Genomic DNA, 16,153 nt, shown 5'->3' with positions numbered 1-16,153 from the left:
CTGGCACGCGGCGGCCTTTGCAACGTCAGCGCTCGCCGAGGTTCGGTCACAGTTTCTTCTGCTTGACGCGGCGGGGGCTGAGGCGGGATGCGGCGCCGGCCGGGAGCGGAGGCGCTATGGGGAGCACAGGTTGGGGGAGAGCGAGCGGGGCCGACTCACCGCTAGGGGGCGCTAGCGAGCCTGGGACAGAGCAGGGCAAATGGGCGGGAATGCGCCCCCCCCCTTGTGCCCGGTCCCCACAGTCACTCCCACCACCATAGACCCTCAATCCAGGGGCCCATTTCAGATTTTGGTGGGGGAGGGCAACCTGTGCATGCCTGCCTGGGGGAGTGGGAGCATGGGGAGGCAGACGGAGGACAAAGGGTTCAGCGGTGTTACTGAGCATGCTCAGTACAAGCAAGCCCCAAAGGGGGGGGGAACAATTTCTTCCGTCCCCCCCCCCCCCCCCCCATATGTCCCAGGGCTACTAAGGGCCTGGAAAACTCTAGCTTTTTTGGCAGACACCTTAGCAGTTAGCTGACAGGAGCACTATATCTAATTCCTATATAAAAGAAAGAAAATTAAATAAATATGAGACCCACTCAGCTCTAACGCTAACATATTCTGACATCTTGGGGCAAGTCATTTAAGGGACACTAGTTAGCCTTAAAATGTTCATGTATATGCTTACTTAATTACTAACTCTGGGGAGAGAGAGACCCTGTCAGGACTCCTGGGCTCTCTCTCAGGTCTGGAAGGGAAGTGGGATCTAATGGGTTACAGCAGGTGGCAGATACATTTCAGCTCCATATAAGAACATCAGAATGGCTATACTAGGGCAGGCCAAAGGTCCTTTTAGCCCAATGTCCTGTCTGCCAACATTGGCTAATGCCAGGTATGTCAGGAAGACTAAACAGAAGAGACAATCATCATGATCCATTCCCCTATCACCCATTCCGGCCTTCTGGCAAACAGAAGCTAGGGATATCATCCCTACCCAGTCTGGCTAGTAGCCATTAATGGACCTACCCTCCTTGAACTTATTTTGTTCTTATTAGACTTTAGTTTATAGTTTGGGCTTTTCCATCATCTCCTGGCAAAGAGTTCCACAAGTTGAATGTGAAAAAATAATTGATTTAGTTTGTTTTACATCTGCTGCCCATAAATTTCATTGGGTCATCTTCTTGTGTTATGTTAGTAAAGGAATGAATAACGTTTCCTTAATCTATTTTTCCACACCATTTATGATTTTCTAGACTTCCAACATCTCCCCAATGGTGCTTCTAGCCCTGTATCCTGTCTTCTGCCAGGTGCTTCCGAAGGAATAAACAAAAGAGGCAATCATCATGATCCATCCTGTGTTGCCTATTGGGTTATCTTCTTGTAGTATGTTAGTGAAGGAATGAATAATATTTTCTTATTCTATTTTTCTATACCTTTCATGATTTTCTAGACCTCTAACATATGCCTCTATCCTTTAATCATTTCTTTTCCAAAATGAAAAGTTCCAGTCTCATTAATCTCTTTTCATCAGGAAGTTGTTCCTTACCCCTAATCATTTATGTTGCCCTTTCTGTACCTTTTTCAAATCCAATATATCTTTTTTTAGATGGGGTGACCACATCTGTATACAATATTCAAGATGTGAGCATACAGTGACTTTATATAGAGGCAATATATCATATTTTCTCTTATTATCTATCCCTTTTTCTAATGATTCCCAATATTCGGTTAGCTTTTTAGTTTTCAAACTGCTACTGCACCTTGAGAAGATGTTTTCAAGGATTCCAAGATCTCTTTCTTGAATGGTAAGAGCTATTTTAGATCCCATAATTTTTATATCTATAATTAGGACTATATTTTCTTGTGTGCTTTAATTTGCACTTATCAGCAGTGAATTCCATCTTTCTTTCTGTTGCCCAATCATCCAGTTTTGTGAGATCCCTTTGTAACTCTGCAGTCAGCTGTGGATTAGTCACTGTTTCCCCTTTTTTTCAAGAGCATTTACGAGATGTTTAACAGCAGTGCTCTAAATGCAGATCCCTGCAGCACAACACTTTCCCTCCCTATCTTTTAAGTGGCATACCCTTCACCCCCATGTTTTCATGATGATCTAACAATCCTTCAGTTACCTGAATAACCAGCCATTTGTTATTCTTAATCACCCTGCCACTCCCTCTTTTTATAACAAACTCCATACCCCAAAGGCAAAGTTGAAAGCAGTCTGAACTGTTGCATTTGAGAACTGCATTTGGAGTCAGGGTGTGGGCTTTAAGCAAACCCCAATCATGAAATCTAGGGGTTCAGACTTGGGAAGGGGAGGGAGCTACCGCCCCCCTATCCACTCCAAATGATGCCCCTGCCTCAATCACTCGGCCCCACACAGATCTCTCCCCTCTCATTCCACTTGGTCTCTTGCACTCCCTCACAGACTTCCTGTCTACTTGTTCTGCTCTTCCAGTCAACCCACCCCCTGTGCTGTTTGCGTACTCCTGGCTTTGTGCAGATCCTCATCCTGTGCTGCTTAGTAATCCCACCAGTGGCACCTTGTGCTCCTCAGTAACTGCTGCCCCCACACAGATGCTCTATTCTTGTCCTTACCCTGTGCTCCTCAATCAACCCTGCCCCCTCCAAGTGTTCTCAGTTACTGCTTTCCTCTTAAATCCCTGATCCCCTGATCCCCTCACCCTCTGTATCCGGTCTTCAGTAACATCTCCTCACAAACTTGTCCCTAAATTCTGTCCTCCAGACACCCTTTCCCCTCTTCCTGCAGCACACCATTTAAAACACTCACCTGCACTTACACCCTGTCTTCCTCAGAAATCCTCAAGTTTCTTCTTAGTCATCTCTTAGCCTTCACTTTGTCCTCAGCATCCCTTCCTTCTGCCCACTCACCCTACCTTTTCTCAGTCACACTTCATCATCTTTCTGCATACTTTCACATATAGTCTTCTAATCACATCTAATCACCCCACTCAGAATCTGAATTGGAGTGTAGAGAAAAGCAAGTGATGAAGTCTGTAAATTATGGCAAAGGAAGTCCAAAGCAAGACCTAAGGGGAACAGTTTAGAAGTGATCTGAAATAAATGGGAAGCCAGAGAAGTTGTTTGACAATCTGCATAGGTAAATAGTTGGCAAATCCCAGTTTGTGATAGGAGCTCTAGGGGGTAGCCAAGTTAGTCTGTTACTGAAAAAAACAACAAATGGTCTGGTAGCACTTTATAGACTAACAAATATGTAGATGGTATCATGAGCTTTTGTGGGCACAGCCCACTTCTTCAGATGACCGGAGTTATGAGTTTGGGATATGAAAACTCGAAATAAATAGGAGAGGGGAAGGGGAGGGGGGAGAAAAAGAAAAAGGAAGGGGTGTGTGTGACAGAGCATCATTAAATATCTGGAGAATGGGTACTTAAACCTAAGCAGATAAAAATCAAAGTCAATAGAGAGATTGCTAAAACAGGAAGAATACCACTCAGAGAGCTGTTAGCACCTTCAGTGGTTATTAAGTAGGTGGTGTCCTAGCTAGCCCACATCACGATTGAGTCCATTAGCATGTGAAGTGAATTTGTAGATGAACTAGGATTACAGTCCTTCCCTATGAATCTGGCTTGTGGAACTGGCCTGTGACAAGACAGCCACCTGCAGGTCTGTTAAACTGTGGTTAGGCAAGCAGAAATGTTCACCAACAGGCTTCTGTGTGTTCCCTTTATGTATATCTGATTTGTGTCCATTGATACTTTCCTGCAGAGACCGTCCAGTTTGTCCAATATATATAGTAGTGGGGCACTGTTGGCATTTGATGGCATAGATCAAATTACTAGATGTTCAGTCAAATGACCCTTTGATTTTGTGGCTTATGTTGTTTGCTCCAGTGATGAATTTGTCAGTGTAGATATGTGGGCAGAGACAGAGTTGGTATCTTTTTTGGTTGCAGGGCTGGGTTCCTGGAGGCTTATGATGTGGTTGTATGGCATGGTTATCAGAAAGAATACGTTTCAGGTTAGGGGGTTGTCTGTAAGCAAGAATAGGTTTTTCTCCTGAGGCCTTTGAGAGTTTGTGATTAGGTTCTCAGAGCTCAGCTAACCCCAGGGCTTGACTCTCCTGTACCTTTTCCATGTTTAAAATCTACTGGAGTCCCTGAGATGAATAAAGTTAAAGGCAAAATCCCTTTGTAATGTAAATATGCTCTGCAGACAGCCAATGCCATTATGATATAACCACACACATATGTCTAGATCATTCCTGACAGATATTTGTCTAACCTACTCTTAAATATCTCCAATGATGGAGATTCCACAATCTCCCTAATTATTCCACTGTTTAACCACCCTGACAGGAAGTTTTTTATAATGTCCAAACTAAACCTCCCTTGCTTCTTGTCCTATCATCATCCGGGCACAAGGATTGTTAGGAAGAGATGGGATCCACCTAACCAAGAGAGGAAGGAGCATCTTCGCGGGCAGGCTTGCAAGCCTAGTGAGGAGAGTTTTAAACTAGGTTTGTCGGGGGATGGTTACCAAAACGCTGAGGAGAGTGGGAAAGTCGGATACCTGGAAGAAATGCAAAGAGGAACACGCAACAAAGGAGGACCCCTGATTCGAATGGAGAAGATAGGGCGATCAACTGGTTATCTGAGGTGTTTATACACTAATGCGAGAAGCCTGGGCAACAAACAGGAAAACTGAAGGCCCTGGCCCAGTCCAAGAAATATGATTTAATTGGGATAACAGAGACTTGGTGGGATGCCTCGCATGACTGGAGCGCTGTCATGGAAGGGTATAAACTGTTCAGGAAGAACAGGCAGGGGAGAAAAGGAGGAGGAGTTGCACTATATGTAAGAGAGCACTATGATTACTCTGAACTCCAGTATAAAGAGGGAGAAAAACCTGTTGAAAGTCTATGGGTTAAGTTTAAAGGAGCAAACAACAGCAGTGATGTTGTGGTTGGTGTCTGCCACAGGCCACCGAATCAGGTGGATGAGGTAGATGAGGCTTTCTTCGGACAACTGAGAGAAGCTTCCAGATCGCAGGCCCTGGTTCTTGTAGGGGACTTTAATCACCCTGACATCTGTTGGGAAACCAATACGGCAGTACAGAGGCAATTCAGGAAGTTTTTAGAGAATGTTGGGGATAACTTCTTGGTACAAGTGCTGAAGGATCTGACCAGGGTTTGTGTGCAGCTTGACCTTCTGCTCACAAACAGGGAGGAACTAATAGGGAAAGTAGAGGTGGATGACAACCTGGGAAGCAGTGATCATGAGATGGTAGATTTCAGGATCCTGACCAAAGGAAGAAAAGAGAGTAGTAAAATACACACCTTGGACTTCAAAAAAGCAGATTCTGACTCCCTCAGAGACCTAATGGGCAGAATCCCCTGGGATGCTAACATGAAGGGGAAAGGAGTCCAGGACAGCTGGCAGTATTTTAAAGAAGCCTTATTGAAGGCACAAAAAGAAACCATCCTGATGCGTAGCAAGAGAGGCAAACATGGTAGGAAACCGGATTGGCTTACGGGGGAAATCCTTGATGAACTTAAGCACAAAAAGGAAGCTTACAAAAAGTGGAAACTTGGACAAATGACCAGCGAGGGGTTTAAATGTATAGCTCGAGAATGCTGGGGGGGGGGGTTATCAGGAAGGCGAAAGCGCAAATGGAATTGCGACTGGCTAAGGATGTGAAGGATAACAAGAAAGGTTTCTACAGGCATGTTAACAAGAAGAAGATGATCAGAGAGCATGTACAGCCCCTACTGGATGAAGGAGGTAACCTAGTGACAGATGATGTAGGTAGGGAAAACTGAAGTACTCAATGCTTTCTTTGCCTCTGTATTCACGGACAAGGTGGGATCCCAGACTAATGCGCTAAGTGACGCAAGATGGGATGAAGATGGACAGCCCTTGGTGGGTAAAGAACAGGTTAGGAACTATTTAGAAAAACTAAACGTACACAAATCCATGGGTCAGGACTTAATGCATCCGAGGATACTGAGGGAGTTGGCAAATGTCATTGAGGAGCCTTTGGACATTATCTTTGTAAAGTCGTGGAGGTCGGGAAAAAGGCAAATGTAGTGCCCATCTCCAAAAAAGGGAAGAAGACGATCCAGGGAACTATAGGCCGGTCAGTCTTACCTCGGTTCCTGGAAAAATCATGGAAGGGATCCTTAAGGATTCCATTTTGAGGCACTTGGAAGAGAGGAAAGTGATTAGACATAGTCAGAATGGATTCACAAAGGGGAAGTCGTGCCTGACCAATCTGATTAGCTTCTATGATGAGGTAACTGGCTCTGTGGCCGTGGGAAAGTCAGTGGATGTGATATACCTTGACTTTAGCAAGGCTTTTGATACGGTCTCCCACAATATTCTTGCCAGCAAGTTAAGGGAATGTGAATTGGATAAATGTACAGTAAGATGGATAGAAAGATGGCTAGAAGGCCGGGCCCAGAGGGTAGTGATCAACGGCTCGATGTCAGGATGGCAGTTGGTTTCTAGCGGAGTGCCCCAAGGTTCGGTTCTAGGACCAGTTTTGTTCAATATCTTTATTAATGACCTGGATGAGGGGATGGATTGCACCCTTAGCAAGTTTGCGGATGACACTAAGCTATGGGGAGAGGTAGATACGCTGGAGGGCAGAGATAGGGTCCAGAGTGACTTATACAAATAGGAGGATTGGGCCACAAGAAATCTGATGAGGTTCAACAAGGACAAGTGTAGAGTCCTGCACTTGGGACGGAAGAATCCCAAGCATTGTTACAGGCTGGGGACCAACCAGCTAAGTAGTAGTTCTGCAGAAAAGGACCTGGGGGTTACAGTGGATGAGAATCTGGATATGAGTCAACAGTGTGCCCTTGTAGCCAAGAAGGCTAATGGCATATTAGGTTGCATTAAGAGGAGAATTGCCAGCAGATCCAGAGATATCATTATTCCCCTTTATTTGGCTCTGGTGAGGCCACATCTGGAATATTGTGTCCAGTTCTGGGCCCCCCACAACAAAAAGGATGTGGACTCATTGGAGAGGAACCAGCGGAGAGCAACCAAAATGATTAGGGGGTTGGAGCATATGACCTATGAGGAGAGGCTGAGGGAGTTGGGTCTGTTTAGTCTGCAGAAGCGAAGAGTGAGGGGGGATTTGATAGCAGCCTTCAACTTCCTGAAGGGAGGTTCCAAAGAGGATGGAGAAAGGCTGTTCTCAGTAGTGACAGATGGCAGAACAAGGAGCAATGGTCTCAAGTTGTGGTGGGAAAGGTCAAGATTGGCTATTAGGAAAAACTATTTCACCAGGAGGGTAGTGAAGCACTGGAATCGGTTACCTAGGGAAGTAGTGGAGTCTCCGTCCCTAGAGGTGTTTAAGTTTTGGCTTGACAAAGCCCTGGCTGGGTTGATTTAGTTGGGATTGGTCCTGACAAGAGCAGGGGGCTGGACTTGATGACCTTCCGAGGTCTCTTCCAGCTCTATGGTTCTATGATTCTAGGTCAAGGAGAATACATTTTCTCTCTCCTTGTATCACCCTTTTAGGTACTTGAGAGCTATGTCATGTCCCTTCTCAGTCTTCTCTCTTCCAAATTAAACAAACCCAATTCTTTCAGTCTTCCCTTAGTCATAGATCATGTTTTCTAGACCTTTAATTGTTTTTGTTGATCTTTTCTAGACTTTCTGCAATTTCTCCACATCTTTCCTGAAATGTGATTTCCAGAAGTGAACACAATACTCCAATTGAGCCCTTACTTAGCATAGAGTACAGTGGAAGAATTACTTATTGTGTCTTGCTTATAATACTCCTGTTAATGCATCCCATAATGATGTTCCCTTTTTTTGCAATAGAGTCACACTGTTGACCCATACTCAGCTTGTGGTCCCTTCCTGCAGTAATCTTCCTAGACAAACTTAAAAAACAATGAATAGTCTTGCATCACCTTAGAGACTGACAAAAAATGTAGATGGAATCATGAGCTTTCATGGGCGCAACCCACCTCTTCAGATTAATTGAGTTAAAGGGGTCCAGTTTTCAAATAAATAACACAGAGAGAGGATGGGGGGGGGGGGAGAAGAGAATGGAAAAGAAGGGAAAAAAGGGTAAAGAAATTATCAGTTTGAGTGTCCATGCTAAATGAAGCTGATAAGAATACTTAGTATCAGCTCTAAATACCCATTGTTAGTTTTTTTTTATGTCATTAGGATGTGGAATGTAGTGGATCATCCAGCCAACGTCTTTGTTTAGACTTCTGTTGTAGGAATCAAACTTGTAAATGAAATTAGGTTCTGTAGCTTCCCTGTCAAACTGGCTTTTGAAATTGGTTTGAAATAATATGGTGACTTTGAGATCCATTAATGAGTGCCCAGGAAAGTTAAAATGTTCCCCAACAGATTTCTGTATGTTGCCATTTCGGGTATCTGATTTGTGTCCATTTATTCTTTCTCATAAAGAATGTCCAATTTGGTCAATATACATGGCAGAAAGGTGTTGCTGGCATTTGATGGCATAGATCAGATTAGTGGATGTGCCTCTGATGTGGTGGTTTACGGGGTTAGGTGCTGGGATGATATCGCCTGCATAGATGTGTGAACAGAGTTGGCAACGGAGTTGATTGCAGAGATGAGTTCCTGGATGAGTATGTTGGAGGTGTGCTTCATGGTTATTGGAAAGAATTAATTTGAGATGAGGGGGTTGTCTGTAGGCAAGGATTGGTCTGTCCCCCAAGGCTTTTGAGGGTGAGGGGTCATTTTCCAGGATTGTAGATTGTTGATAATGTGTTGGACAGGTTTAAGTTGGGTGCTGTAGGTGATGACAAGTGGTGTTCTGTTGTTTACTTTGTAGGGCCTATCTTGAAGTAGCTGATGTCTGGGTACTCGTCTGGCTCTGTCAATCTGTTTTTTCACTTCTTCGGATAGGTATTTCAGTTTTAAGAATGCTTTATAAAAATCCTGTCGGTGTTTGTCTCTGTGGGATTGGAGCAAATCTGATTGCGTGTTAGGGCTTGTCTGTAAACAATTGATTGGGAAATGTGTTTTGGATGGAAGCTAGAGCATGTAGGTAAGTGTAATGGTCAGTAGGTTTCTGGGATAAGGTGGTGGAAATGTATTCATCCTGTAATTGTACTGTAGTGTCAAGGAAGTGGATCTCTTGTTTGGTCTGGTCCAGGCTAAGGTTGATAGTGGGGTGGAAGTTTTTTAAATCCCTGTGAAATTCTTCAAGGGTCTCCTTCCCGTGGGTCCATATCTCATTTTGTATGCGTGAAACTGATTGTTCTTTCCTAAGTCCTTATTGAACTTAATCCTATTAATCTCAGACAATTTCTCCACTTGGTCCAGATAATTTTGAATCATAATCCTATCCTCCAAAGCACCCCTCTGAGCTTGGTATCATCCAAATTGTTTATCTAAATTGTTGATGAAAATATTGAATAGAATTGGCCCCAAAACTTATCCCTGCGGAACCCCACTTCTTATGCCCTTCCAGCATGGCCTTGCCTTAAAGAAGTCATGCCTTAGTTGGCAATAGTTGTGTGTGTCCTTGATGTCTCTGGAAGCCATCTGTTGCCCAGTCAGACAGAAAGCCAAAGCATTGGCTGTCATCTTGTGTACATTTTGACTGTGATTATGACTTAAACTTGTACTGTTTTATTTACAGAGAGATGGAGATTTTTCTTCTGCTGTGTTGGCCCTCCACCAGACATTGAATCTGTTCTAAGGTAAATAATAATTTTTCTTTTAAAGAATTTTCTACATCTGGGTGGTGGACAGACAGGATCTAGTAACGAGGATGGAGAGTTTGTAGACTAAAGTGACCAGGTGAGAAAATACAGCTCAACAGCAGTGTCCCCTCTTATTTTTTCGAGCCCTGTGCAGAATACATTTTGTTAAATGCTTGGAGATGTTACAGGGGACAAAGGCAACTTAAGAAACAGAAATCAAAGATGACCCCTCTATCAGAGTAGCCCGTTTCAGGCACCCTTTTCCCATATCTATCGCTGGTGTGCTGGAATAATACCCTCAGTGCACTCCCCAGTGTGATATGGAAATAATAAAGACAGACATTCTAGGTAAATTAACAAATGTATTAAGGGATTAAAATTACAATAACTGGGAAAATGGGGAATTCAAACAAGAAACACAATAACACAAACAATAGTAAGCATCCTTAACCAACAATAACAATAACTATATAATAGTGCAGGGATTTCATTGAAGAGGCATGACGCCAGTGCCCAGACACCTACTTTGGCCAGAAAGAAAGGAAGAGATGATAGAAAAGAACCCAAAGAAATAAACCTCTTTTATATTAGGGGGTGCTGATGGTCCTGTGTAACCGAAGCCTGATACCTTCTACCCTCAATCTAGTTTAAAGCTCTCAGGGTATGTCTACTCTACCCCCCTAGTTCGAACTAGGGGGGGTAATGTAGTCATACGGAGTTGCAAATGAAGCCCGGGATTTGAATTTCCCGGGCTTCATTTGCATAAAGCCGGCCGGCGCCATTTTTAAATGCCGGCTAGTTCAGACCCTGTGCCGCGCAGCTACACGCGGCACGGACTAGCTAGTTCGGATTAGGCTTCCTAATCCGAACTAGCTGTATGCCACGTTCCACGAGGCGTACAGCTAGTTCGGATTAGGAAGCCTAATCCGAACTAGCTAGTCTGTGCCGCATGTAGCCGCACGGCACAGGGTCCAAACTAGCCGGCATTTAAAAATGGCGCCGGCCGGCTTTATGCAAATGAAGCCCGGGAAATTCAAATCCCGGGCTTCATTTGCAACTCCGTATGATTACATTACCCCCCCCTAGTTCGAAGTAGGGGGGTAGTGTAGACATACCCTAGGGAGGAACTCCAGGGAGATCCCAGCGGGGAACTTCTATGATGATGGTGGATCACTGATAGTATATCTTCTCCTTCCCTTGTCACAGCCACTATGGTGGTCTGGGGCTGACAGGCGCATAGATGGAAAAGACCACACACCTCAGCAGCTGCACAGATCCTTAACCCTTTCTGTGGCGTGAAACTCTGAGGTGATGGAATGTTCCGCTTGGGTGGGAAAAAACAGTTCTGGCTGGTGAAAACCAGCACAACTCAGAGTCCTCTGCTGCTAACAGGCATTTTGACCAAAATCGAGTCCTTAGATCAAAAGTTCACTGCCTCCATTTTGAATGGACTGGTAAAAGGCTGTGATTTTTTTTTTTATTGCTCATAACCTGTCCACAACTTTTACTAAAAATAACTGTGAAAAAATCATAGCCTTAATAATGACCATATCACATCATGTACTTACGTTTTGTGTTGTAAGCTAAGGACATGGACAGCCATCCAGGAGAGATGCAGATGCTGTCTGGTTAGCAGAGTGCTCACAGCAGGCAGGATGTGTATTTAATGGTGGTGCACATCTAAACATGCCTCTGTTGGTACTAAACATTAACTCCTTTAGTACCAACAGAGGCATGTAGAATTGGTCTGAAACAAAACAGTGACTTGGAGATCCATTAATGAGTGTCCAAGAAGATTAAAGTGTTCTCCAACAGGTTTTTGTGTGTTGCTTTTTTGGATATCTGATTTATGTCCATTAATTCTTTCCCATAGAGAAAGAATTTGGCCAATATACATTGCAGTGGGGCATTGCTGGCATTTGATGGCATAGATCAGTGTCTCTCAAACAAAAACCCTAACGGGTACTTGAGAGAAGTCTGGGGGTATGTCAACACAACTGAAATTTGGAGAAAAGCTGGGTTTTTTTTTAAGTTTTACAGCGTTTTATTATTTTTCTACTTTTTACACCCAAAAATTTAATCGTCCGCCCTGCTACAACTAAGTTGTTTAAACAAATGTGTTGCAATGATAGAAAAAAATTGTGTGTGTCTGAAAACTGTACCTATTGGAGTTATTTATCATTTTTTTTTGAAAAACGGGTACTTTATGAAAAAAGATTGAGAAACACTAGCATAGATCATATTAGTGGTTGTGCAGGTAAATGAGCCTCTGATTTGGCGGCTGATGTGGCTGGGTTGGGTCCAGTGGTTGGGTTCAGTGATGAACTCGCTTGTGTACATGTGTGTGCAGAGTTGGCACCAGGGCTGATTGCAGGGGTGGGTTCCTTTTTTTATAATCAGTTCTGTTCATAATGTCTACAGCGCCCCCTTTGTCAGTCTCTTTGATTATAATGTTAGAATTGGTTTTGAGGCTGTGTACAGCATTGCATATTGCATGACTGAGGTTATACGATGTCAGCCCATGCACGTTTGCGGATGTCTGATGTCTGATTTATGGGCATTAATTCTTTGGCTTAGTGTCTGAGAAGTCTGTCCAATATACATAGCAGAAGGACACTGTTGGCACATGATGGCATAAATTATATTTCTGAATGAACAGGAATATGTGTTCTTGATTGTATAACTGATATGGTTAGGTCCAGTGATGGTGTCACCAGAGTAAATATGTGGACAAAGTTGGCAACGGGGTTTGTTGCAAGGGAAAGTTCCAGGGTTGGTATTAATGTGGTATGTCCTGTGGTGGTTGATAAGAATCTTCCTGAAGTTAGGTGGTTGTCTATAGGAGACTATGGGTCTGTCCCCCAAAGCCTCTCAGAGTGTAGTATCCTGTTCCAGTATAGGTTGTAGGTTATTGATAATGCGTTGGAGGGTTTTAAGTTGGGGGCTATAAGTGATGACAAATGGTGTTCTATTGTTGGTATTCTATTGTTATTCTCTATGGGCATGTCTACACTACAGTGTTATTTGAAATATCTTATTTCAATAGCTTATTTCAAAATAACGCGTCTACACACAAAATGCATTTCGAAATAGCATTTTGCTACTTCAAAATAGCGCATCCACACTGAGTGGACTTTGAATCGCATTTAAGGCTGGCTGGAACCAGTTACAGCAGGGCACCAGGTCAGGACTTACTGTGAGGGGCTACTGCCTGAGAATATCTGAGTTCTGTGCTTAAAGGGACCCTCCCCCCCCGGACAGCCAGTTCTCAGGTTTCCCTGTTTGCTTGTCCCTCAATGAGGAACAGCAAAGCATTTTGTCTCTGCATGCTCTGGTTGCTCTCACTCGGGTGGGCAGGATTCACATTCTTTGTGCACGCCCTACAGGGAACTTAGGTGTTGACTACGAATATGAATGGTTAACCGGTTACCTAGTAAACATCCCCTTAAAGGGTAATGCTTATAATCAGGGCTCACCGAGCGGTGGCGAGCCCCGCTCGCCAGCCGTGCGGTTCTGCGCTCTGCGCAAGCCTTTCCGGAGTGTAATCTACTCGCCACAGGCGAGTAGATTACATTTTTTGTTGAGCCCGTGCTTATCATTTACAGTTAACCGGCAGGGGGCTGAAGTAGCCCTCCAGCCCTGCAAGGCCTGTGATGGGCGGGGGATGCTCCAGCCCAGGCGAAGCAGTCCCCTGACCACAGTGGGCCTGGCCCAGCAAGCTGAAACAGCAGGCCCAGTTTGGCACACCACAATGAGATTAGCCCCTGCCTTTTGTGGGGGAGCCACTCCCACCCACCCACCTGGAATTGCCTGCATCTAGTCAAAAAATGGATACCTGGCAATTTTACGTGGGTCCGAGCTTACCAGCTCCAGCAGCTGCTGTGCAGCAGCACATGACTGACCTGTTCCATCAAATCCTGGCAAAAATCTTGAGGAGGAATGTCTCAGAGCTTCAATTCTTGGGGAGGGTCATGCTTGCTAGAGCTCAAGGCTTCAATAAAAGCAGGACTGAAACTCTGAGAACCAAAAGGCTGAAGCCCTGGTATGTGTCTCCGATGGAGCGGAAGCCCCAAGCCCCTCAGGTGTGCCCTGGCTCTTGAACTTCTGAAGATTGTTGTATGCAGTTTGGAAAGTCAGTAATTTTGGCTACCCTGATATATTACTTGAGGCAGGACTAATAAATTATTCAAACATCTGATATTTTTTAAACACTGCCTTTTATATTATCCAAACTATGCAGTTTAAAATAGGGCTATTAAAGAAATAAATTCAGAAATGATTGTCTTTTGGTGGTTGCAAAATCTTACTCTCTGGATAAGGATATTTATATTGAAGACATAGTTGTTAGCTCACAGCAACATCAAATGACATTACTAAAGAACCAGATTAATCCATTTTACTCTTTTCTTGTTAATACTTACAATGGGGTATTTTTCCATCAAACCACATTCAAGGCTCCAAAAAGCACTTTGTTAGAGTGCTGTAGCTGGAGATTTCAATTCTCAGTACCCTGCACGTGTTGTTTTCCAACTGCTATTATGACACCACCTTTACCTATGCATTGATAAAAGTTCAACATCTGCCAGTCTCTTTTTTATATATCATGTTGCAGATGTTGTTCAAACAAAGTTTATCCAGAGTGGGCTGGTGAATCTAAGAAGGAAGATGAAGAATCAAACCAGGAAATCACGTGGCCAGAAGAACCTGCTGCAGTGGGTGCTAGCTTTAGCTATATATTTATTTTTAAATCAGTTAAGCTATGACATAGTGTATTTACATGGGCAGTGGGTATCATAGGCAGGGGAAAGCATTGCATTCCCAAACTACCTCTCCTGGCCCCATCTGTGCTCCACCAGAGTCCCTCAGGCCCTCTCCCCACGCCTGCTTTTGCTATGTCAGATGCTAGGGGCTGCACCACACTGTTTGTTCTACTGGCGCTGGGGCCAATCTGGCCACCCAGTGCTGGGACAAGTGATTCAACTACAGGGGTAGAAAGAGGGCTTCCTGGTCCAGCTGGCAGATATGGCTGGGACAAGTACAATTGCACAGTCCTCCTGCTCTCTGAAACTCCGGAGCCGGCACAGATTGTAACCAAGCCGTCCACTGTCTCTTCAGGGCCAAGACAGGCTGCAGCCGTGCCAGCCGCCAGCTCTCTGAAGCTCCAGGGCTAGAGCAAGCTGGAACTGCGCTGCCCACCAGCTTTCCAGAGCTCCAAAGCAGGCTTTAACTAATTTATCCTGGGCTGGGAGCACTACGCTGGGTCAGGGAGCAGGTGCAAGGACCAGCAGCCACATTGAGAGAGAGGGAGGCTCAACAGGGACCAGCAGCAGCCAAAGTGGAGGGACTGGGCTATGGTGGGGATAGAAGGAGGAGGGCTGGAGGCTTGCCTTCCCTAAGCTATGGGTCACCCACTGCCCAAGGATGTGTATCATTGTTCCATAATCACTGGTTGAGTGCAGGATAAGTAGCCTTGTGCCTTTAACCTACCCAGTGAATGTGACTATGGTAACTAAATACAAAGTCTGAAGTGCTGTTTTTGGATTTTATGTCCTACTCTGTGCTAGTATAGATAGCTAATATAGAAAAAGACTGGGATTTTCAAACAAACCCAAAGGAGTTGAGCCAAACGTCCACTGAATTTCAATGGCATTTGGGTGCTCAGTTCCTTAAATTCCTTTGAAAAAAAATGCATCCAAAGATGCTTTTCAAGCCACTTCATTGAGAAAAATCCTGAGGTTTTACTAGTTCCTTACTCAGGAAAAATTCCCATAGACTAAGGACTGAATCATTCTTTGCTGTGATAAAAAGTGCAGGAAGTTGTTCCTTAATCTTTCTGTTGGGTCTCAATATATCTCAAAAAGAGATATACCGGCATTGGAAAAGGTTCAGAAAAGGGCAACAAAAATTATTAAGGGTTTGGAATGGGTGTCATATTTAGAGAGATTAAAAAGACTGGGACTTTTCATCTTAGAAAAGAGGAGGCTAAGGGGGGAGATGATAGAAGTCCATAAAATCATGACAGCTATGGAGAAAGTGAATAAGGAAAAGTTATTTACTTGTTCCCATAACATAAGAACTAGGGATCACCAAATGAAATTAATAGGTAGTCAGTTTAAAACAAACAAAAGGAATTTTTCTTTACGCAGTGAATAATCCTGTGTAACTCCTTTCCAGAGGATGTTGTGAAGACCAGGAATCTCAAAAAAGAACTAGATAAATTCATGGAGATTAGGTCCAGCAGTACTTATTAGCCAGAATAGGTAAGAATGGTGTCCCTAGTCTCTGTCTGTCAGAGACTAGAAATGAATGACAGGAGCTGGATAACTTGACAGTTACCTGTTCTGTTCACTCCCTCTGAGATATCTGGTATTGGCACTGTCAGAAGACAGGATACTGGGCTAGATGGACCTTTGGTCTGACCCAGTATGGCCATTCTTATGTTTTTATGGGTCTCCTGTGTCCCCGTCACGAAGCAGCAGACAT

The 16,153-nt window shown here is 44.1% G+C and overlaps 1 protein-coding gene across 3 annotated transcripts in view; it reads left to right on the top strand.

Annotated features, from left to right (window-relative positions):
- Positions 1 to 46: 46 nt before the first annotated feature.
- The window catches only part of LOC106732544 (uncharacterized), a 53,075-nt gene continuing 36,968 nt past the window's right edge, over positions 47 to 16,153 (top strand). For 2 of the 3 annotated variants that reach the window (XM_075920726.1, XM_075920728.1), the window contains exons 1-3: positions 3,052 to 3,103; positions 9,607 to 9,667; positions 14,283 to 14,382. In XM_075920726.1, coding sequence (XP_075776841.1) covers positions 3,067 to 3,103; positions 9,607 to 9,667; positions 14,283 to 14,382 — 198 coding nt within the window. In that variant the 5' untranslated portion in view covers positions 3,052 to 3,066. Of the gene's footprint in view, positions 130 to 3,051; positions 3,104 to 9,606; positions 9,668 to 14,282; positions 14,383 to 16,153 lie in introns of those variants that run through there. The other variant, XM_025188451.2, reaches the window with a different exon arrangement.

Source organism: Pelodiscus sinensis, chromosome 2 (genome assembly GCF_049634645.1).
Source record: "Pelodiscus sinensis isolate JC-2024 chromosome 2, ASM4963464v1, whole genome shotgun sequence".
NCBI lineage: Eukaryota > Metazoa > Chordata > Testudines > Trionychidae > Pelodiscus > Pelodiscus sinensis.
This window is presented reverse-complemented; position numbering and strand designations above follow the sequence as displayed.